The following is a 24,005-nucleotide window of genomic DNA, read 5'->3' on the forward strand; positions in this document are numbered from 1 at the left end:
TTTTATAGATAGGTATAACTTTTTTTTTTTTTAACAATGTTTATTTATTTTGAGAGAGAATGCACGAAATGCATGCATGAACGAGCAGGACAGGTGCAGAGAGAGAGGGTGAGAGAATCCCAAGTAGGCTCCCCGCTGTTGGCACAGACCCTGACGCGGAGCTCAAACTCATGAACCATGAGATCGTGACCTGAGCCAAAATCAAGAGTTGGACGCTTGACCGACTGACACCAACCGCCCCTTAAATAAGTACAGCTTTCTGACCACTGCATCATTTTCCTTAAGTGATGTGTAGATCTGTTAAGTTGATTGCAATTTTTTGCTGGTAAACTCTTGAGTTGTCCACGTGTATGATCTGATTGTTCACGTAAGCCTGATCCTTATAGTAGAAATGCTAGGTCAAAAGGAGTGGACAGTTTCATTTTGATAGATGTTCACACCCTTTATTTCAGGCTCCTATTTTATCTTTGTCTCTGTTTCTGTATGTCAGTGGTGGGGAGGTGGTACAGGTAAAGATCCAGAGCCCAGAATGGTCAGTTGTCCAAGGCCAACAGCTGGTGTACAGAAGAGCTGGGCCCAGAATTCACGTCTGTTGGCACCTTCTTTTCTGGTAGAATGATCCTTGGTTTCCTGGCCAAGGGTCTATACAACCCAGGTGTCAGGCAGGGCCCTTGGAATCTCACACTGCTTCAGCCCCTGGTTCTGTGGCCTGAGGAGATCTAGCACCTTTCCTAATGGTTAGACCTCACAGTCTCCAGAAGCAAAACCCAGCCCTGTTCCTGATTTCTGCCCCAGACGCCCTGACACCAAAAATTGATGCCATTAGTAATACTTGACTGAATGTGAGTGCCACTTGAAAGGTCTCTTCTCTGTGTACAGCCTGCCTTCTCCCTCTCTCCCTCCTCCCTCTTTTCAAATTCTCCTTCTCTTTGTGCAGTTCAGTTCAGCTCCCACTCCCAGATTCCACCTCTCAACCCTCCAGGCCCTCAGAGTTCTGCATGATGAGGGCCTTCCTTTCAGCAGAACCTTCCTCACTTTTCCCCTTAAAAGCAACTGTTTAGTGAAACTAGTAATGAAACTGAGTTTTTTTTTCTTTAGAAGTATGTGGCAGACGTAGTGACCATGGCGGGTTTAATCTGCCTTTGCCCGTTTCTTCCGTCAGGTGAAGAGCCGTTCTCCTATGGCTACGGAGGCACTGGGAAGAAGTCCACCAACAGCCGGTTCGAGAACTATGGAGACAAGTTTGCAGAGAATGATGTGATTGGCTGCTTTGCGGTGAGTGCTGGCAGCCCGTGGGGGTTGGCAGAACCAAACGTTGGTCCTGTCAGCTGGACTTGCAGACTTCGTTCCCAGAATACCTCTGGTGATTGTCCGCCTCATGTCCAGCCTCTTTTGCTATGGCTCTTTGTCTTTCTTTACCAGACTGGAACGTTGACTGTCATTTTGTGCAAAATTCTGCCATTCCACCCCCTCTGGTCTTTCGCACGAAGCTGTCAGATGGCACCCTGGAGAGGTTTGGGGACATCAGGTGTGCACAGCCTTCCTCCAATCCCAGATACCAGAGGGACATTTTCTAAAAATGTTTTTAATGTTTGTTTATTTTTGAGAGACAGTGTGAGTGGGGGAGAGGGAGAGAGAGAGAGAGAGGGAGACACAGAATCAGAAACAGGCTCCAGGCTCTGAGCTGTTAGCACAGAGCCTATCACGAGCTCAAACTCATGGACCGTGACCTGAGCCAAAGTTGAATGCACCGACTGAGCCACCCAGGAGCCCCTCAGAGGGACGTTTTCTAAACAAACCCAGGGATTTCTTGTCTTGCTCTGCTGCTCAATAGCCTTTGCTATTGGCTCTTGCCCCACTGTGGCATCATCTCATCCCAGAACCTCTCCTTTCACCTCATGCTGGTTGAACCGGCTTCCTACAGTGCAGTCTTCTAGAAGGGCAGGGGTGCATGCAAAATAAAACAAGAGATAGGCTGGCTGCACTGCTCTCCAACACTGCTGTCCACTGACAACAGTGACTGACACTCGATGGTGCTGCCGGCTCAGGCCAGACTCCCTAGACCCGGCTCCTGCTCGCCTGCTCACAGCCCCGGGCAGCGGCCTCCCTGCATGGCAGCGTGCTCTCCATAAGGAACTTCACACCTACCTCAGAACTCTGTGTGGGCTCATTAAGCCAACCTGTTAGCAGCACTCCTAATGATGCTTGGAGCATAGTAAGTGCGCAGTAAATACCACTCAACAGTGTTTCAGTAGGAGTTCTAGATGTGGTAAAGTGTGTCAGGTGAGGCACCAGCTGGGGTGGCCCCCCGGGCACTTCCTCTTAGTCTGTTCTCCCTTCCTCCCTCTCGTGTGTACACATGTACTCTTTCTTTCTTTTTTCCTTCAGTGTCACTTTAAGAGAAATTTCTGACTTAAAGAAAAGCCCTAAGAAAGCTCAGCCTTGCCCAGATTCTAACATTTGCCGATTTACTTTGACCAGTTTTCAAATATACATGTATGTGTGTATGATATGCATCTGACCCCTTTGAAAGTGGGGTGCCAGCATTATGTCTTTAGTCCTTAACTCTTCAGCGTGCATTTCCTAAGAATAAAGCTGCTGTATCCACCACAGTACGGTTGTCAAGTTTAATGCTGATGTAATGCCATTATCTACTCCATAGTCCACACTTAAATTTCGTCTGTTGTCCCAACAATATCCTTTACAGCAATTTTGTTCCTGGTCCAGGATCCAGTCCAGGATCATGGATTGTATTCTCTTGTTAGGCCTTTTAAGTTTGAAACAGTTTCCCAGTCTTCTATCTTTTGTGACTTCATTCTCTTTTTAATAAAAAAAAAAAACATGTTTTCTTAAACAAAAATTAACCATGTTTAAATGCTACAAACTACTGTAAACCTTGCTTTTTCCCCCCCATTTAACAGTAAATCTTGGCTCTCTTTTCCTCTCCACACAGAGAATATAGATCTGGCTCAATTAAAAACTTTTTAAAAAGTTTTTTATTATTTATTTTGAGAGAGGGAGAGAGAGTGAGTGGGGGAGGGGCAGACAGAGAGGGAGAGAGAGAATCCCAAGCTGGCCCCACACCAGCAGCACAGAGCCTGATATGGGGCTCGAACCCATGAACTGTGAGATCATGACCTGAGCCAAAACCAAGAGTCAGATGCTTAACCAACTGAGCCGCCCGGGTGCCTCTGAAAACATTTTTGAATAGTTAATGAATTCCTGTGGTTCCCAAAGATATTAAGAGATATATATCAAAATATTTGTGTGTAAAGTTGTCTTCAGACCTGCCCTCTCTGCCCGTTGTTCGTTCACGTTTACCCTCCCTGTACAGGAACCCGCTGGTGCCTAATACAAGAAAGATGATTGTCGTATTTCTTCTTTTACACAAAAGGTGGTATATCATACATGTCATCCTGCATTGGTTTTTGCTTATTTATCTTAGAACTTTTTTCGTATCACTACCTAGAAGACTTTGTTTTTTCACATGTGGTGAAAGGGGTTTCAGCAGGGTGTTTTTTCATTGTGTGGATCTACCATTCTCAACCAGCAGACATTTGGTTAGTTTCTCCCTGTTTTATTTGGTGGCGGCCTAGTCTTCTGATGCAGGCATCAATTTACCCTGCGCTTATTTAGCCAGTGTCCTGTTGATGGACCAGAAAGCTATTCGCCAGGAGAGTCCATGGTGCGGTGACAGCCTGTCCTTTTCCCGTGTACCAGAGCATCTTGGGCATCTTTTTGTATTTCTGTACATGGATCTTCTCCGTTCTGTAGTCTCTCCCACTTCCCCTTGGAGCACAGCTGGCAGTGCTGGGGTGGGTGATTTGCACATAAATCTTTGCATTCTGGTAGGAATCTACCTGCAGTGTTTATTCCTGAAAGTGTAATTTCTGGGTCAGGGGTGTATTTTTAAATTTTGATGGCTGCCACCGAGACTGCACTCCAAAGAGGTTGTAGAATTTTAACATGTCATCGGTGTGTGGCAGCATCTGCCAGACTCTGTCCCATCCAAGTGTGAGGTTCTGTGAGCATGTGGCAGTTTGGAACTATAGGCCTTGACTCTTGACTGCAACTAAGTCATTCAACCAGGTACCCCTCAACTTCGATATTAAAGATTCTGTGTGCAGTTTTTCTTTTTTCAGATGGTGCCATAACTTTTTTAAAGGGTGAGGGGTTGGAGCAGATATGAAAATGCAGTGACCTGAGGGAACCCGGGGGAGCACATTAGCATTAGATCTCAAGTTCTCAGCCTTCACAAAACAGGACAGAATGGCTGCCAGGCAGAGAGAACGGTAGAACCGTAAGGAACGTTGTACTTGGAGCCCTGGGGACGACACGAGATGTGAGAGATGAGGCTGCAGAACTGGTGGGCTCTGAATAACACCAGGTGTGATGACCTTGAGGTTTGAGGCCCTGGACGGGCACCAGGGTGTTCTAGCAGGAGTGACACGACCACACTTGCCTCTTGGACAGATGGCCCCATTGGTGGTGGATTCATCATTTGAGGGTGCTGGTTTCTGTACAATATGGTGAGTTCCCCTAGTGAAGCTGGTGGCCGGAAGGAAGGCTGACCCCCAGGATGTTCATCTCCATGTTAGAGTAAAGATGACCTGGGCCACTCTGGCTCCGGTGGGAAGACACAGCAGGGATCCTGCTGCAGGATTCAGTTTGGCAGATGTTTGTGTGTCTGCCCTGCGTGGTCTTGACCTCTGTGGGCACTTAAAAATGAGCAGATAAGGATTGTATAGAGCTGTGTCCTGTGGTCACTTAGAATGGTGTTGAGGAAGCCACTTAGGGAAAGGAGTCTCGCTGCTTCTCAAAGGACGAGTCCCAAGGCGGTCTCCCCATTCAAGAGGGAAAGAATACCATGTCTTGTGCTTTTATATCAGGAATCCGACCTTGTACTTACTTTGGTTTAGTCTGCCATCTGATCCCAAGGTTTTTTTTGTTTGTCTTTGTTTTTTTAACTTTTGAGAGAGACAGAGACAGAATACGAGTGGGTTAGGGGCAGAGAGAGAGGGAGACACAGAATTCAAAGCAGGCTCCTGGGTCTAAGCTGTTAGCACAGAGCCCAATGCGGGGCCTGAACTCACAAGCTGTGAGATCATGACCTGAGCCGAAGTCAGACGCTCAACCGACTGAGCCACCCAGGTGCCCCGTGATCCCAAGTTTTGAGTCTCCCTTAAATGTAAACCTTTACCGTGCACCCAAAGTGATCTTTCTGAAACAGCTTTGACCATGCCACTCCCTTGTTGGAAACTAGTCAGGGGTTCTGCTCTGCCATCAACATGAAGTCCAAATTCCTGAGGTGACAGAGAGCCCCTCACTATGCTAAGGGCAGGGGCCGTGTCTCCTCCCCACCACTGCAGCCCAGCGAAGTGCCTGGCGTCTTGGACTGATCGCTCCCAGCAACCTCCTTAGTCCTCAGAACAGCCCTTTGCAACATAGAATCTTAGGATGGCTCCCTTGTTTGATAAGGAAACTGCAGATAAAACCTCAAGGTCACACAGTGAGTGAATAGCAGAGTTGAAGCAGTCTGCCTTCCTAAACGGCCTTAACCACTGCACTCCAGCCACTTGGCAGGAACTCTGTAAATAGTTGTTGAATGAACAAATACGGTCTTCGCCTGGCCCTCCAGCTGTACCTGAAGTTACTTCTCCCTCATCTGTCCTGCTACAGCCGGGCTGACCCTTTGTACCCTCACCACCTGATTCATATACAAACACCACCTCTCTTTAGGACTCACTCCTCCCACCGCAGACTTGGCTCGTTTCCACTTCTTGTCCAGGACTTGGCTTACAAGTCCTCTCCTCAGAGAATCCTGCTCTTGAATAGGTGCCCTCACCAAACGGTCTGATTCCCTGCTAGGCCCTGAGCTCTGTCAGGCCCAGAGCACCACGGGCACCCGCACCGGGAAGAGCAGGAGCTGGACGATGTGTGGTGTGTGGCGAACAAACAAATGCACACGTTTGTAGAGCTGGGCTTGACTCAGAAGGCCCTGCTGTGGGGCTTTCTTTCCATCTGTTCTCTCCACAGACTGCCCTTGCTGAGCTTGAGGACAGACTCCCCTTTTCCTTCATTTTTGTCTGAGGCTAGGCACAAGACGGAACTTCCTACGATGACACATGTCACAGCCTTGGGGTTTGGGGCAAGGAAGGCTTTGGCCACACCTTCGCAGCTGTTTTTTGGTGACGCCTCGTGTATCTGTGTTGGGGGAGGGATGCACTTAGATGTGGGAAGGAAGCTGAGTTTCCTCTCCCTACATCTGCTCCCGCTCAGCTTTGGCTCCCAATGCCTTAAGCTGAACATTGGCAGTTATCTTCCTTTGGCTTTGTCTCCTAGGACTTTGAATGTGGAAATGATGTGGAACTTTCCTTCACCAAGAATGGGAAGTGGATGGGCATTGCCTTCCGAATCCAGAAGGAAGCCTTGGGAGGTCAGGCCCTCTACCCTCACGTCCTGGTGAAGAATTGTGCGGTGGAGTTCAACTTCGGGCAGAGGGCAGAGCCCTACTGTTCCGTCCTCCCAGGCTTCACCTTTATCCAGCACCTTCCCCTGAGCGAGCGGATCCGGGGCACTGTGGGACCAAAGAGCAAGGCAGAGTGTGAGGTGAGTGGGCCCGGAAGACTGAATTGGAGGCCGCTTCTCCAGAGTCACATTGCTGCCAAGGCAGAAGGGAGACCCTGCAGTGGGGTGGTGAAAGCCGCACAGCCTCACTGAGGGAGACACCTGGGGCCTCTTCCTCCAGGCTTCCCAAGGCTGGGAGACAGTGGTGAGGGAGTGGGTGTGGCCTGGAAGAGGGAGGGGCTGGCGTGAGAGACCGAAATCTTGGAAAGGTTCCCCAAAAAAGTTGTCATGGCTCCATCCACACTGCTCCATCAGTGAGGTCAGGATCTTGGAAAAGGAGGCTTTCCTCCCAGCAGACAGGGATGTGAAGGCACTTCTGGTGAGTGCATTCTTGAAGGAGGTTGTGCGGTTCCATCCCCTAACGCTGCCAAGGCTAGGAACAAAAATGACAACTGATCTTGGGGGTGATGAGGCTGCGAAAGCTGTACTGGTGAGCTTTGCTCTCAAGATAATGTTTTACTAGATATATAAGTGATTTGATGTTTATTCTAAAAAACTAAACATAAAGGTTAGTTCCCCATAATTCCACCATTTGCAAATAAGTTTACTGTTAAAGTTTTCAAGTTTATGCTATCCTTTTTGCTATGCTAGGTGCCTGGTTTATACACACACACTTATAATTGAGAACTTAAAGCATAAGCATTTTGGTATCCTCCCTTTCATTCAACATTATTTTGTGAGCTTTATCCTACTACACGAACCCCTCTTTTTAAACTCACTTATAATGGTCTTAAAAACTCATCATTCCCCCTCTTGTTGGGCGTTTAGGTTGTATCTAGTGTTTGCCAAATTCTGAATGTACTACTAAATAAGTACCATGCTTGTCGTCATGCGTGTTAGTCTGTTCCCGTCTCAGACTCCAGGAAGGTTGTACCCACTTCTTGTGCCCACTACGTGTACCATGCCCAGTGCATCGCCCTCCCTGGGCTTTTTCCTGTCAGAGGCCACTTCATCCTGTCTAACAAAAATGTAAATAATCATGATAACAGCACTTGATTTTGTGCTCACCCCATGCCAGGCCCTCTGTTAAGAGCCTGACACACCTCATGTCTTTGAATCCCAGCAGCAACGCTGTGAGGTAGATGCTCTCATTGCTTCTATTTTCCAGAGGCAGCCATGAGGTTTAGACTCACCCTCGAGGTCACCAGTGAGTGAGGGTGGTGCCAGGCTGCCATGCCACCCACTGCTACTGCTTCAGTGCCCCGCTTTGTCCCATTCTTGTAGATTCTGATGATGGTGGGCCTGCCCGCTGCCGGTAAGACCACGTGGGCCATCAAACATGCAGCCTCCAACCCCTCCAAGAAGTACAACATCCTGGGTACCAATGCCATCATGGATAAAATGCGGGTAAGGATGGTTCCTGGTCTCTCCATATTCATCTCCCACCCCCCAAGTGCTGCCCTGCAGCCAGGACCACCCACCCCTTCACCACCCTCTGTCCACAGGTAATGGGCCTACGCCGGCAGCGGAACTATGCCGGCCGCTGGGACGTCCTGATCCAGCAGGCCACCCAGTGCCTCAACCGCCTCATTCAGATCGCCGCCCGCAAGAAACGCAACTATATTCTAGATCAGGTACTCACTGGTTGAGCGTCAGGCCCCAGAAAAAGGAAGGGGCCTGTTGGGTACCTGGGAATTCTCCTCTGGTCCTTTTTTTTCTTTTTTTTTTTTCTTTTTTTTTTTTTTTTTCCTGCATAATGCTCTTGGACTGTAGTGCTGGTCAGGGAGTCAGCCATACATGATGACACAGTGCCAGACTCAGCATAGTTCTCTGAGCCCGGTCTGTGGGTGGGGCCTGGGGCCATGGTCCAGATGTAGCTCAGGCTCTCAGCAGCTCACCAGTACAGCTTCTGCAGCTATTTAGCGAAATGGAAGGGAGGTAGATTTCTGAAATGGACAAACATGGGTTTGAATCCGAGCTCTGCCTCTTCGTAGCTGCGTGCCTGTGGGTGGCTGACCTCATCCTCCAAATCTCAGTGTTGTGGTCTATAAAATAGAGATCATATAATGGTACCCATCTGACACATGGTCTGGCATGTGATCGCTGGAGATTGTTGTTAATTACCCTACAGAATAGGTATGTCCCGGCTTCTCTTAGCATGTTTTTATGACTATGGGATACATATTTAAGTCATGTATTTTCTTTTTTTTTTAAATCACATATTTCCTACCTGCCATTTCAATTAAGAGGAAGGTTCTTAGCATCAGAAGGTCTAGGAACCTTTGAAATTAAATCATAATTTTGTATGCAGGCTCAGATATGTATTTTAAAACAACAACTGGACAGTTTTGAGTTAGGATAGGAAGATCCTCCATGGCTGTTAGCATTCTCAAAAGTATGAGTGACCCAAACATGGTTAAGGGTCCCTGTCTCAGAGTAATGAGTTCCTCACGTTTACCACCTATGAGACATCATTCTTGACACTGCCCTGAAGGCTTTTTCTTTTCTTTCTTTTTTTTTTTTTAATTTTTTTTCAACGTTTATTTATTTTTGGGACAGAGAGAGACAGAGCATGAACGGGGGAGGGGCAGAGAGAGAGGGAGACACAGAATCGGAAACAGGCTCCAGGCTCCGAGCCATCAGCCCAGAGCCCGACGCGGGGCTCGAACTCCCGAACCGCAAGATCGTGACCTGGCTGAAGTCGGACGCTTAACCGACTGCGCCACCCAGGCGCCCCTCTTTCTTTTTTTTAAATAAGTGTTGTTGTGGTTGTTTTTTAATTTTTTTTTTTTTTAATGTTTATTTATTTTTGAGAGACAGAGAATGTGAGTGGGTTAGGGGCAGAGAGAGAGGAAGACACAGAATCCGAAGCAGGCTCTAGGCTCCGAGTGGTCAGCACAGAGCCCGATGCAGGGCTTGAACCCATGAGCTGTGAGATCGTGACCTGAGCTGAAGTCGGACGCTCAACCTACTGAGCCACCCAGGCGCCCCCCTGAAGACTTTTTCAAGTAGCAAATCCTATACGTGGGGATCTACGAACAAGCCTCTGTTCCCTTCCACCTTGCATTTGCCCTTTCTTTAAAATCTCTGAGTGCAAATACGTAACCCAAGTAGTACTCCCACACTGGCAGCCTTGCCATTCATGTAGCCCTGGGTACTTTGGTTACTGTGAGTTCAAAGGGTCCTGATGACGGTGGAGCTGGTGGTGGCGCTGGCTTGTCAGGTGGTTGGAATCTCCAGGGAACCAGGTTGGCTTTGCATAGGAGTGACATCTTCTACAAAACAATTGAGCGGGAGCTCCCAGGTCAGGGGACACATGGAGATTTGGGGAGAGTGGCTCCGTGCCCCTTTCCTGTACCTTGCCCTCTGCATCTCTTCCATCGGGCTGCTCCCGAGTTATATCCTTTTCATAATAAACCAGTAAGCTGATGTTTACAGTGGAAGAAATGAGGCCTCCTAGCCAACATAGAAAAAGAGAGAGCTCATGGTAAGAAATTAGTTCTTAAAGACAAAAAAAAAAAGCTATTGATTGATCTTTATGATCAGTCTTTAAGATCAGTGATCTTTATGATAGACAAATTTATTTAAAGGATCTTGCCAAGCAGTTAGGCGTCAAGAGTGGAAATTTGGCTTGCTGATGAAACAGCCATGCTACAAAAACTAAAAGTTGGTCAAAGCCGTGCCACACCTCTGGCACTACTCTGTGATAGTGGAGATGTGAGATTCGCTCTGAGTGTTGCTATTCTGGAAGGTGGAGCTGAAAAGGTGTACTTTCATCCAGTGACAAACACCGAGACCATAGGATTGAGCCCTGAAGACTCACATTTGTAAAGTACTAATTGGGTTAACGAAAAAAACAAAAAGCACAAGGTAGTCCAGGAGCCACCCAGCGTTATTCCCCCAGCTCAGCCCCATTACTGATGCATATAGCCAGCTTTCTCCCCCTTTAAAAGACTTCCTTTTCTTTCTTGCTTGCTTTTTTTTTTCTTTTTTTTTCATGTTTATTCATTTATTTTGAGAGAGAGGGAGGGAGCGTGAGCAGGGGAGGAGCAGAGAGAGTGGGAGAGAGAAAATCCCAATCCGTGCTGTTGGCGCAGAGTCCAACAAGGGGCTTGATCCCACAGACCGTGAGATTGTGACCTGAACCGAAATCAAGAGTCAGATGCTCAAACAGACAGCCACCCAGGCACCCTAAGAGTTTTGTTTTTTTTTTTTAATTTTTTTTTAATGTTTATTTATTTTTGAGACAGAGAGAGACAGCATGAACGGGGGAGGGTCAGAGAGAGGGAGACACAGAATCTGAAACAGGCTCCAGGCTCTGAGCTGTCAGCACAGAGCCCGACGCGGGGCTCGAAATCACTGACCGCGAGATCATGACCTGAGCCGAAGTCGGCTGCTCAACCAACTGAGCCACCCAGGTGCCCCAGAGTTTGTTTTTTAAACAAGCCTCATTTTGCCCCATTCTTTTTGTCAGGGCATTTTGAAATTGTAGTCTGACTAGGCCCCAGTGGGGCTGGGTCCTCAAAGGTGTGAGAGCAGTGGTGTTTTAACACCTTGAGGATTCCTTGTTTGGACACCCCAGCAAGTATTCCCTGCCTATCTTTTTCTCAGTTTGCTGGTTAAATTAACTGTGAAACCTATTTCAAATATGTAGCCCGGTGGAGAAGGATTATAGTCATAGCGGTAGATGGTCTTAACATCCGTGTTCAGCATTTCAAAATGGGCTCTCTCTGGAAGTCAAGCCCTAGCACCTCAGCCAGGCATAGAACGGCTTAGCCTTCTCAGCTTGTGCTGGCTTGTTCAGGGACAGGATCCAGGGCAGTACTGGGTGCACCTGTGCTCTTCAGGGCTTCTGGCTTCCTGGTAGGGGGGACCTGCAGGTCAGGCCAAGTGATCTAGGCCAGCAGGGAGACAAAATAACCTAAACTCTGAAGGAGGGAGAAGAGTGTTCTTGGATTAACCACAGATAGTAGGATTGACTTGGGGTCTGAAGCTATAGGTTACTCAGGCCTGGGAAGAGGTCTAAAGTCAGTGGTTTTATCTGTCTTTTTGGCTTAAGCCCCAAAAGTGGGTTCCAGAAAATCCTGGGGGTATGATACAAGATTCACAGCAGACCCCTGGCCAGATGCTGGCACTTCCCACTCCACCAGCTTTGACAATGAGGATAAGTTGATGAACAGCTGTCTCCTGAGCTAGATAGACCTCCCAAAGCAGAGACAGTAATGCAGGCCATGTCCCTACAATCCAGGATCTCAGCTCAAGGCTCTTTTTCCCTTTTCTCTCTGATTTTTCCTTAGTGTTCAGACCTCCCTCCATGTGGCTCTCCTGTTACTTAGGTTGGCCTCAGAAATGCTAGTCCTTGAGAGGGAAGGAGAAAGAAATTGTGTGAGCCAGGATTCTGCCTTCGGCCAGGATCCCAGCCCCTACCCCAGGATGTATCTCATTGAGCACAAGCTCTCAGGTGTGTTGGGGCCTGGACCTACATTCCATGATTACTTGAGTCCTCTTGAGATCATGTGGGACATCTGGGGAGGGAAAAAAAGTAGATGGACCAAAGGGGAAGCTTAGGCCTCATCAGGGAAAAGAACCTATTTGAAGTTATTTGGTCAGTTTACTGGTAGAACAGGTCACTGCTGACTTCCCAGAAAGTCACAGCCAAGAATGGTGGGAGCCTTGGTGGAAAATTAGGAAAGCTTTCTGGAGGTGGGGTGCCTAGCCAGGACATGGATGATGATAAAAGGAGTTGAGACTTTGCCCTGAGGGTGGTGGGGAGAGGGACATGGCTAGCTTTGCTTGACTGGTAAAAGGCTGAAGAGCAAGGGAGAAAGAGAAGTTGGAAGCCACATTGCTTCACGTGGTCTCTGGGGGCCTCTCTTACCGGTGGAAAGCGTTTGGAATGAGATGCTGCCTGGCCTGCCCCTGACCCACCACAGGAGCTCTCCTGGAGGCTTTTGAGAAGGCCTCTGCAGGGCCGTGTGTGAGGGCCCTAAACCACCCCAGAGTTGAGGACTGCAGGCTAGGAGTTCCCTCAGGGCTCTAACAGCTCAGAGCCAGGCCAGGCAGTAATCAGAAATCGCGCTGGAGGTGACCACATTGCCAGCCCTGCCTCAGTCGTCAGAACATGTGGTTCTAGTCCCACTTTGTGTCCCTGTTGACAAGCGCCATGCCTTCTCCTGAAACAGAAACCTGGGGCTGAGATTAGAGGCCCCAAGTTAACCGCCTGTTGTTGGCAGGTGTTGGAGAGGGAGGGGTTTCTCTTCACCTTCCCATCCCCAGAGCCTCAGCCTGTGTCATTGTTGACACTCCAGCCAATTCTCTTCCTACATATGTGGTTCCTTCCACTGGATTCATCTCCCTGAGCCCAGAGTGAACTCTTGTCACCAGCTTTAAATTTGCTCCATGAGTCCAGCCATGTTTCTGTCACTGCCAGCCTGACCCCGCCGAGCTCTGGACAGGGGACAGTGGGATTCTCACAGAACTCAGGCTGGGAGCCCACTGTGTTTCTCCCTCACTCCCTCAGGCTGTCATACACTAGAGCTATCCACATAGCTTCTTTGAGGAACCCAGTTCCTGTCCTTCGGCCCACATGGCTGGGATTGGGGATAGCTGGGGACAGGGAGGCAAGAAACATAGCCCCAGACCTTCGTAGAGTCAGCATCTTCAAGCAGGGTGGGACTGGGAGAAGCAGGAGCTGGACAGAGGGATCCCACACAGCTGGAAAAGCTGACCTAGCTGTTGTGCTGGTCTCCTAGCAACAGCCACCAGCAGCCCCTAGTGACCGTAGCAGTGCTGGGCCGGCTCAGGGGCCCTGACCTCACTGTGTTTGCTGTAGCAACAGCCACCAGCAGCTAACTCCCTTTCCTCCTGGAAGCCAGGCATTTGCATTTCTACTGGCCTGGTTCAGGCACTTCCCTTCCCCAAACCCAGGACTAAGGGGGAGAGACAGGCAGTCTTGAAAACACTCGCCAAGTGTGTTCTCAGCACCTCCGTTCCAGAGTGTCTGAGGAGCCATCCCTCCAAGTCTAGCCACTTCCCCCGACAGGGGCCAGCTATTTATGAGTTGGTTCTGCTCCGCCCCCACCCCTCCTATCCCCAGAAGGTGCAGGGACGAGCCTCTGCCCCCCATCTGCCCCTTGGGAAACCTCCAGGTGGTGTTTATCCATGTCCTTGGGGTTTGAGGCAGTCAAAATAGGATCGCTTCTTAAGAGCAAGAACATGGAATGGGTTGTCCGTAGAATGATCTAGGGCCACAGTCACACTGGCACCTATTCACTCTGGCCTTTGTGCCAGGAGAAAAACCTCATTATTTAGCTAGAGGAGGCCAAATTCTATCTTGCTATGATCAGATGCCACTTTCTGCTTTGCCTTTAGGAATGAGTCCAGGAAGAGCAGTGGAGAGAGGGATCTTTCCTCTAACCTGATGTGCCTCTTAACCATTTGTGGCCCAAGGCCTCTCCTTGGGCTGGTCCCAGGTCCCAGCCTGGGTGTCCTCCTGCCCCTCCTTGAAGGGTGGAACATTTTCCCTGGGGAACAGGGAGGAACATCCCTGCCTAGTGTGTGTTAGGGCTGGGGGTCTGGTTGGTGAGAACAGCTACACCCACAGCCCAGATCTTTCAGCAAATGTGCTCTGGGGTCCCTGGGCTCTGGCTGACCCACAGCCCAGCTTCCTGTTCCTTGTGTCTTGGGAGAGGATCTCTTGTGAATTTTTCTTTTTCTTTTTTTTTTTTTTTAATTTAACTTTCCTTGGTCCTTTCCATTAGGAAGCCTCTCCAAGGATAGTGTCAGTCCTGTTGGCTATATTTTCAGACCCACCCTGTGTGTGTTGACTTGGAACTTTTCCTGCCCCCTCCCTGCCACATGCCAGACGTTTTCACATCTGCAACTCCTCAACAGAGCCAAGAGGAGGGTGATATGATCCCTGTCTTTCAGATGAAGAAATTTGAGAGGCAGGCTAATTAGGTGACTTGTCTACAGCCTCACAAATAGTAGAAGGCACAGCTGGGATTTCAACCCCAAGCTTCTTCCCCAAAGCCTGTTTTCTCCCTGTCCTATCTCACTGTCCCTGCCCTTCTGATGGGATGTCACTGTAGCTTGATCCTCCCCTGGCCTGGGTTGCTTTGCATTCACATTTTAACAGCGAGAATATCCATGGCACACACCCCCTCCACAATAATAGCCATAACAGCCGTGCTTCCCATTTGTTCAGTGTTGGCTGTGAGCCAGGCCCTGGGCTAATCAAGGGTTTTTACTCACATGAACTTCTATTGTCTTAATAACGACTGTATGACATTCATACTCTTTTCCCCTTTCAGGGCTTGAGACTCAGACTCATGAAATACGCAGTACGTTGATTTTACAGACAAGTAAGCCAGAGTTTTTCACCCAGGGCCATGCAGGTGTGACCTGACCAGGTCCACCCCACACACTGCTTGCCTCTGTCAAGATGCTCCCACCCTGGAGGCTGCCTCATAACCCCACTCTAGGAGTTCCTCGTGTTTGGACGGTTGCTTTGTGGTCCTTTTCCGCTCACTCTTCACCAGCTCTAGGAGGGCAGCTTCTCATCTCTGTTTTACAGATGAGGCAACTGTATAAGGGCTGGCCAGAGCTAGTTACTGGCCGCACTAGGGTTTTTCCACCTTGCCAGGCTGTGTCTTCAAAATGCCATATTTTTGTGTCTACTGGTGCATGCCCCTTACAGACTCTTCACCTCTGTAGCTTCTCCCTTGAGTCCCTTTCAAAGCCATTAGAAGTTGTTTAAATGCAGTTATTCCTCGTTACTCCAGAGCTGTTGAGTATCTGAGTTTGGATAGGGTGGATACCCGTATAGGTGCCTGGGCCCCACTTCTAGAGAATGGGGTTTGGGGGTTCCTTAGTGGGGGTGGGCCTGCTTTTTTTTTTTTTTTTTTTTGGAGTAGCATCCAGAAGGTTTGGGTGTGCAGGTTGAATCTCCCAGGTCTGGGCCCCAGTCCCAAAGGGCCTGGCATGTAGTTGGTTTTCAGTAAATGGAAGCTAATGGTCACTGCTGCTCTCAATCAAGTGTTTTCTAGAGACCCACTTTGTGCCCAGTGCACACTGCACACCGCCCAGACGAAGAGAACAAAACGTTAGCAGCAAAACCACTTGTGAAAAGCATGGGCTGCTGCCTCGTCAGGCTCTGGGTAAAAGCCTGTGGATGAGACTGATGTTTTAGAGAGGGACTGAGGGAATGAAAACAGTCCACACGGCAGTCAAAAGGGGGTGGTTGATTATGGCAACCACTGTGTAAATATTATGGAGCCATTAAAAGTGAACACACAGAAAAAAGGTTAAAGAAACATTAAGTGAAAAAAGCCTTCAGGAGAGTATGTAGCATGATTCCACTTGTGTTAAAAATCACACAGATCAGTGCTCACTTTGGCAGCACACACACTAAAATTGGAACGACACAGAGAAGGTGAGCATGGCCCCTGCTCAAGGATGACACGTTTGTGAAGCGTTGCATATTTTATTATTTTTTATGAGAGAGAGAGAAAAGGAGGGGAGAGAGCAAGCTCAGGGAAGGGGTAAAGAGAGAGGGAGAGAGAATCCCAGGCAGGCTCCATCCCATGAACTGTGAGGTCATGACCTAACCCAAAATCAAGAGTGCGACACTTAACCGACTGAGCTACCCGTGCACCCTGCATTTTAAACATGAACACTTTTCGTTGTGTACCTATAAGATTTTTCCACCAGGTCTCAAAGTCGGTGCTTTAAGAAAGAAAAAAAATCACACAGATCTTCCTGGAAATACATAAATTCAGTACAGGCCATCTCTGGGAAGTAGGACTGGCAGTAAGCGGATGAAGGGATTATTCTTACTCTAAACTTTATCCTTGTACTCTGACAGTTTTATCGTGAGCAGGTGTTACTTTTAGAATTGGGGGTGGGGAGGGGTAGGGCGTAAAATGGCATACCAAGAACAAATAGGAGTTAAAAGCCCAAGTGTAGGTACCCCTTGTCCTGTGACTGTCAGCAGCCACTTTCCCAAAGCCAATTTCTCAGAATGGGCTCAAGAATCTTAACAAAAAAAGAGCACAGTTTCCTGAGTTTGTTTTGTTTTGTTTGCTTAGAGCTAGTGTCCTTTTCTCAATTCCTGGCCCACAGAATACCTGATAGGGAAAAACCCAACTCGTAACGTACCATCTCTTGCCTCTTCTGTTTCCTACCCCTAGACAAATGTTTATGGGTCAGCCCAGAGACGAAAAATGAGACCATTTGAAGGCTTCCAGCGCAAAGCTATTGTAATTTGTCCCACTGATGAGGACCTAAAAGACCGGACTATAAAGCGAACTGATGAGGAGGGGAAGGATGTCCCAGATCACGCGGTCCTAGAAATGAAAGGTAGGAGATAAGCCAGCACAGCAGGGTCCTTAGGAGAAAAGCGCCTTCCATCGTCCTTTCCTCCCCAGCTCCTTGCTTATTCCTCTTTTGATCTTGTCCATCCATTCTTTCCTTGCTCCCATTTTGCCCTTCCCGGTCTAGTGCACCTGTGAATGGAAGAGCTGCTGGCATCTCTCACAGCATGGTTTAGACTAGATGGGGCTGGGGCAGGATGAGGGAGAGGACACGTGGCGGGAAACGCTGAGACCTGCACATCTCCTGCCTCTGGCACCCACTGGTGGGGTGACTGAGCAAGCTTCATTCTGCTCCTGTGTAGAAACAAGGATGGTGATTCCACGTCTCTGGCCCACTCCCTGGGGAGGCTGGAGGGAGTGTTTATATTTGGTGGGGCTTGTAGCCACCTCTTCAGAAAAGGGACAGGAGAGTCTTTATTAACTCCTGATCATTGTCAGAGAGGTTAGGACCCTTTCTCACTTCTGTCACTCACTATTCATGCCTCTGCCATCTCCCTTCTGGCCGGCCAGTGTCCTGGGGGTGTAGGGGACTAGACCTTGGGAGGTACTGACCTCCCTCTCCCTGTTCCCTCCGGGGCCCTGCCTTCCTCCTAGCCAACTTCACGTTACCAGACGTTGGGGACTTCCTGGATGAGGTGCTGTTCATTGAGCTGCAGCGGGAAGAAGCAGACAAACTGGTGAGGCAATACAACGAAGAAGGTCGCAAGGCCGGGCCACCCCCTGAAAAGCGCTTTGACAACCGAGGTGGTGGTGGATTTCGGGGCCGTGGGGGCGGTGGTGGTTTCCAGCGCTATGACAACAGAGGCCCACCAGGGGGCAACCGAGGAGGCTTCCAGAACCGAGGAGGAGGCAGTGGTGGAGGAGGCAACTACCGAGGAGGTGAGACATCTCAAGCAGAGCTCTCTCCGCTCTTGGCTCCCGGGTCAGGGTTGGTGATTGCTTATTCAGTCAGCAGATGAATTTTCCCTAGCACCAGCTGTGGGCTGAATTCTGGTGGAGAACCAAGGTGATCAAACTCTGGGGCCTCAGGGAAATTCCCACTGTCCTGCTTCTCCTGGGGATTGCTTCTGAAGCCCATGCCCGTTTGTAGGTCACCCTCTGTCATTTTTACGAGTCCAACCTTCCATCTGACCGTGAGCTCCTTAAGAAGAGGGGCCAGGCCGAGTTTACTGCCGGTCCTGCCTCCCAGCTCAGGCACAAGGCAAACGTTAGGACTGTTTTTGGGGTTTAGTATTCAAACAAATAGAAAAATGGGCTTAGGTTAATTTGCCCAAGTTTCTCCCAGCTAAATCCAGAGCTGGGAGCAGGTGGTCCAGTGCCCAAGTTTTCTATCTTAAGTTCTGCTGTCTCTGAGGTAAAGTGTATGATCATGATTTAACTAGCATACCCAACTGTTTCAGTGTTGTGCTAGATGGTTCTGGGGGCACAGCCATGACCTGGACAGACACATCACCCTGTGCTGACAGTACAGAAGGATTCTGGACTGAATGGCAGAGCCCAGGGTTACTGTGAGCTTGGGTGACACCAGATCCAGCCTGTGAGGGAGCCAGGCTCAGGAAAGGCCTCCCAAGATAGCAATGTCTAGGCTGAGGTCCAGAGACCTGTGGAAGTTGACAGGGGAAGGGTTCTGGGCCCAGCAGCAGCTGGTCAAGGGCTCAGGAGAGATGGCCCATTTGACCCAGCCTGAAGAGGACTGTCCTCAATATTTAGCATCCCTCTTCCTGACCTTCTCTGATTTGTTCAATAGCTATCAAGATGCTGGGGACACAGTAGAAACCAAAACAGCCCTGGTCACGAGCTCACAGTCCAGTGGGCAGCACAAACCTGTCAGCAGACAGTGAAGACTGAGTTACCAGGGCTGTATGGGGGACGTGCCCAGGGGTCTGGGGAAACCCAGAGTGGAGCCCAGCTCCTGAGGGTCCCAAGTTCAGAATGACGACACCTCCCACCTGGCTTCTCCAATGCAGGTTTCAACCGCAGCGGAGGTGGTGGCTACAACCAGAACCGCTGGGGTAACAACAGCCGGGATAACAACAATTCCAACAACCGAGGCAGCTACAACCGGGCTCCCCAGCAACAGCCACCACCACAGCAGCCCCCGCCACCACAGCCTCCACCGCAACAGCCGCCGCCACCACCCAGCTACAGCCCCGCTCGGAACCCACCAGGGGCCAGCAGCTACAACAAGAATAGCAACATCCCTGGCTCGAGCGCCAATACCAGCACCCCCACTGTCAGCAGCTACAGCCCTCCACAGGTGAGAACATAACATGTACGGGGCAGCGATTGTGGTCCCGTGCTCCAGCCGCCGGTCTCCACTCTTCCCTCCAGCCCTGCCCTTCTTCCTGGCAGTGCTTTTGACTGGATGGACCCTAGATACTCCTTCCAGACCCAGATAAATTGGGAACTTCTTGTTTTTCCCCCTCACCCCACCTGTCAGGGTGGTGTGCTATAAGTGTTGAATGCTCCAGCAAGTAAATTTTTCTGGGCTGTGTCGCTGGCCTCTACTGAATCCCCAAGAAAGCACTTGATCGGAGCTGAGGCTGGAAGGGACTGACCCCCTTATCTCTAACGTACTGAGACAGGCTCTAAGGTTGGAAGGTCTCGCCCTGTGCCCTGAGAGTTTCACTCTGGAGCAGCTCCTAGCTCAGTTCCAACTCTCCACAAGCTGGTGCTCGGACTCTGGTATGCACAGGCCTGTCACCCAGAGCTGTCCGCAGCCATTTCCTGAGCGCCTTCCACATGCCAGGCCTGGGAACAGCTGCCAAGAGACATTGGTGAATGGCTCCTAGTCCTGCTTTAACCAGAATATTTCCTAGAATGGGATTTGGGCAGGCACGAGTTCAAGCCCCCACCCCACGTCTTAGTTCTGTAACCTTACATAAATGTTTCACCTCTCCGGACCTCATATTCTTCATAAAAGGCTAGAGTTGTTTATAGAACTCACTTCTGAGGTTTGTTGTGAGGGATGGGTGGCATTATAGCTTTGTGGGGAAAGCTCTGGAACTAGACAGACCAGAGCTTAACGCCCAGCTCTGCCACTTCTTACTGTGTGACTTGGGCCCGGTTGTTTCACCTCCTTGAGTGTCAGCTTCCTTCTCTGTAAAATGCCACTAATGGAACCCGCCTCTCAGATTTGATGGGGGGATTAGATGGGTTAACGATAGAGCCTGGACTTGGGAAGCACCTGGGAAATCGCTACTACAGTTGCTCTCAGCCAACCTTCCCAGAGCAACTGCCACCACTTACTGAGTGCTCAAGCTTACTGAATATACAAAGAAGTCTGAAGGGGAAAAAGCAGTGGAATTTCAAGAGATGCTGTGCGCCTTGCTCCCCCAGGGTCTTAGAGCCAGGAGACTGCAGAACACAGCCTTACATCCCACCCTGTCCTGCCTTGTCCCAGAGCTGACCCGTTTCCTCAGCCCTCAGACAACCTCCACCAAGGAAGTTCCTTTGTGGGCCCACTGCTTACAAAGGCCCTTCCTCCATCCCAGCTGAGCTATTTTACAGAACCCTGATTTTTCCCCCCGTTTTCCAGCCGAGTTACAGCCAGCCACCGTACAACCAGGGAGGGTACAGCCAGGGCTACACAGCCCCTCCACCTCCACCTCCACCACCTCCTGCCTACAACTATGGGAGCTATGGCGGCTACAACCCGGCTCCCTACACCCCACCGCCGCCCCCCACCGCACAGACCTATCCTCAGCCCAGCTATAACCAGTATCAGCAGGTAGGTGCCAGACTCAGGCTATGGGGGTGGGGGGAGGGTGTGCTAAAGAGACTTCCAGGGGCCTGGACTGGAGTCTGTATTTATTCCTAAAAAGATGGGCTGGCCTCAGGCCAGTATTTGTCTGATGTAGCCATTCCATTTGGTGGACACTTACGTACCAGCTGCTGAATACCTGATCTGAACCTCCCCTCCCAGTGCAGCAAGCAAACTACAAAGCAGGGGCCTTCAAATCCTGCTTCAGCACCATGGCCAGTGTCCACACCCCTGGGTTGGTGCTAGGCCATCATAGCTATTAGTAAGTGTTTTGAATATGGCTATCTGGCTGTACCTGAAAGGACATTAGGTTGGCAAGCCAGGAGGTCTGGGCTTTAGTCCCTGACTGTCCATCCACGTGGCATCAGGTCAACCACTTGTCCTCCCAAGGTGCCTTGATTTCTCTCTCAGGGGACCCATCTCTGCCCTGGGTGGGAGTAGGGTCAAGGCAAGAGCCAAATGTGGGTCTGGGTAAGGACAACCTGGTGCTCTTGGTCTCTCTCTCCAGTATGCCCAGCAGTGGAACCAGTACTATCAGAACCAGGGCCAGTGGCCACCATACTACGGGAACTACGACTACGGGAGCTACTCCGGGAACACACAGGGAGGCACAAGCACACAGTAGCCGGTGTGCTCTGGAGGCCCCTGCCGGCTTCCTCCACCAGCGCCCACCTCGGCCCCCTTGTCTACCCCCACTGGGTCCTGTGGTGCTGGGGGACGGGTCATCCCAGGGCTGCCTCCTTTCAGCCCACTGCCTCCCCTCTGAGGGGCTTCTTCCCCAACACAGGGCCGGGCATTTTTCTCTGGATTCAAACAGGCAACAGTGACCTTTTATTTTCTGTTTGTCCCCTTCTTCCTCCCCTTCTCCTCTTCTTCCTCCTCCCCTCCTCCTTTTTGACTGAAGACCCCCCCCCCCCCTTGGTCAAACAGTGAGGCTGCAGTGGCTGAGGGAGGGCCCCTTCTGCCCATCTGTCCCAGTCCTGCTCCAGCCCCCTCAGCTTCCCACACCCTCATGCAGTTGGTTGTAAATTCTTCCAGGAGCTGTTTTACTGTCTACTTTTCAGGATTTAAAAAAAAAAAAAATCAAAAACTTAAAAAAAAAAAAAACCCACAAGTTTAAAAAGTAAAATGCGGAGGGAGGAAGCAGTGACAGATTTTTTTTTTTTTTTTTGGTAATTATGCTTTTTTTTTTTTTTTTTTAATTTTTAGAATTTCTCTGTTTTTACTGTGGCTGTCGATACTTCATCAGGATAACCATTTCTTTGCTGAGTTCAGGTGACTGAGGAAGAGCCACACCCTCAAAACAGAACACACAAAACAAAACTATAGAATCATCTTTAACCTAACTTTTTATACGATGTCTCAGTTTCCCGTAACTTTGCACACAAGCTTCTGTGTTGAGTTGAATTGTAACTGCTTTTTGTATTTGGAGAGAGTGTGACTATTGAACTTGAAACCTTTTATTCCAGGCGTCTTGGTAGTTTCTGGTGGGATTAAGCGGGTGAGAGGGAAGAAGGGGAGGTTGGGGGGCTCCTTCCCTTCAGAACATGAAATTTCTCCCACTGCCTCCTCTCCAGAGGTCTCCCAGGTGCCAGACCTAAAGGTTTTTCCTACAATGATCCTCTGATTATTTTTACTTCCCCTTGACCCATATGTTTTAACAGGATTTTAACAAACTGCACTTATTAAGAAATGTGTTTGCTTTGTTTTGTTTTCTTTCAATAAATGACATGGCACCTCCTAGCAGGAAGGAAGCAGGGTTGAAACCCTGAAGTGTTACTGCAGTTGGCCTTTAATTGGGGTGGGGCCTTTTCAGGGGGACATTATTTGCTCATCTATTAAACACGTATTGAGGGATTCATGTGCTGGGCCCCATTTTTGGTGCTGGGAATGCCCCCTTAAAACTGGGGCTCTCAGTTTTAAAGTAGTTCTCTGATCCCCGCTCTTTTCTGATCCTCTCACACCAGACAGTCCCAAATCTCTCCATGAATTTGTGAGTAGAAGGCATGGCAGGTCCCTAGGCAGAGGATGAGGTAGGGCTGATGGGATGGAGACCAGGGGTGGACTGTTGGGAGTCATCACTGGGTGTGACTCCCCAGACACGTCAGCCCCGGCCTTGGGTGCTAGACTTAGGACGGTTCCTGCCTATGCTTCTGGATCCAGGCCGGTGGGAATTCCACGGTGCCCGCTCTGTGCCTCACTCTGGACAGTGCTGGGGATATAGCATGGTCAAGGCAGTCCTGAGCCCTACTCTCACGGGTCTGCCAGTCCAGAAGTAACACAGACTTTCTAAATGGTGACGGCACCAAGTGGTCAGCTGTGAAAGCCGGAGGTGGAGAATTTGGTGAGGGGAGCTGGACAAGAGAACAGTTTTAAAAATAGCCAGGGTAAAAGACTGATTGCATTTCTGTGGCCTAGTATCCTCCTTTCCCAACAACTGGAGTCATTCCTTTATCCCCTCTGGACATGTGGTATTCCTGGCCCCTTGTGAGGGACAGTCCTGGGGCACAGGAGTGGCCAGTTCAGCCCCTTCCCTTATAGTACCTCAGAGCCTTGTGAATGGGACACAGGCTGCAAAAAGGCAGGAGGAAGGCTGACCAGCTTTGAGATTGGGGCTGGGGCATTAGAATGTGAGATGGAGCCAAGACTGGTGGCTAGTTGGGCTAAAAGGGACCCTACAGTACCCCTGCCCCCACTCGGCCTATCCCGGAGAGCAGAAGGAAGGGCCTTGGCCCCCATCTGGGAAATCCCCTTCCTTGCAGGTCCACATGTAGGGCAACAGCACCCTCTGCTGACCTCTCTGGGTAATCTCTTAAGTGTAGTCTCCACCCATCTGCTGTGTAGCAAATGGGCCTCCAGATCCCTCACCCTGGCGATGCCAATGGGAAGTTATTCCCTTGCTCCTGTCCAGTGTCTGGATCATTGCACCAGCCTCCTCACAGATTCCCCTTACCTCTAGTCCTTTACCCTGATGCCCTCCTGCCTGCTACCTGAAGGATAAAGGAGCTCAAGCTACTTAGTGCAGCTTATGAGCCCCCCACCCCCACCCGTGTGCCTGGCTCCTGGTGACCTCTCTGGCTTCATCTTTTGCTGTTCCTCTGAACGTTAGATCAGTGGTTTTAAGTCCTGCTCATCGTTCAGGTCTCAGCTTGGGTGTCTCTTCCTGGAAGGATGCCTTCCCTGACCCTCCAGGCTGGGGTAGGCAACCCCATAAGATCCCTGGCTACTCAGGGTAGTCACTTGCGTGGTGTCTGCCTACTTTGTTGGTAACTCACACTTGAATAGGAGTCCCTACCCAACAC

General features: G+C 49.9%; 1 protein-coding gene and 1 non-coding gene across 7 annotated transcripts in view; both read left to right on the plus strand.

The window, feature by feature from the left end:
- Positions 1–22,396, plus strand: part of HNRNPUL1 (heterogeneous nuclear ribonucleoprotein U like 1) — a 36,971-nt gene extending 14,575 nt beyond the window's left edge. For all 6 annotated transcript variants that reach the window (XM_047835425.1, XM_047835426.1, XM_047835422.1 and 3 more), the window contains exons 7-15: positions 1,163–1,275; positions 6,343–6,609; positions 7,852–7,974; positions 8,073–8,201; positions 16,758–16,926; positions 17,535–17,819; positions 18,908–19,197; positions 20,479–20,670; positions 21,212–22,396. In XM_047835425.1, the coding sequence (XP_047691381.1) occupies positions 1,163–1,275; positions 6,343–6,609; positions 7,852–7,974; positions 8,073–8,201; positions 16,758–16,926; positions 17,535–17,819; positions 18,908–19,197; positions 20,479–20,670; positions 21,212–21,328 (1,685 nt within the window). In that variant the 3' untranslated portion in view covers positions 21,329–22,396. The remainder of the gene's footprint in view (positions 1–1,162; positions 1,276–6,342; positions 6,610–7,851; positions 7,975–8,072; positions 8,202–16,757; positions 16,927–17,534; positions 17,820–18,907; positions 19,198–20,478; positions 20,671–21,211) is intronic.
- On the plus strand, positions 15,952–16,054 carry LOC125153860 (U6 spliceosomal RNA). The gene has a single exon (XR_007147602.1). It is a non-coding gene; the product is annotated as a U6 spliceosomal RNA (small nuclear RNA).
- Positions 22,397–24,005: the final 1,609 nt, after the last annotated feature.

This window comes from Prionailurus viverrinus, chromosome E2 (genome assembly GCF_022837055.1).
Source record: "Prionailurus viverrinus isolate Anna chromosome E2, UM_Priviv_1.0, whole genome shotgun sequence".
NCBI lineage: Eukaryota > Metazoa > Chordata > Mammalia > Carnivora > Felidae > Prionailurus > Prionailurus viverrinus.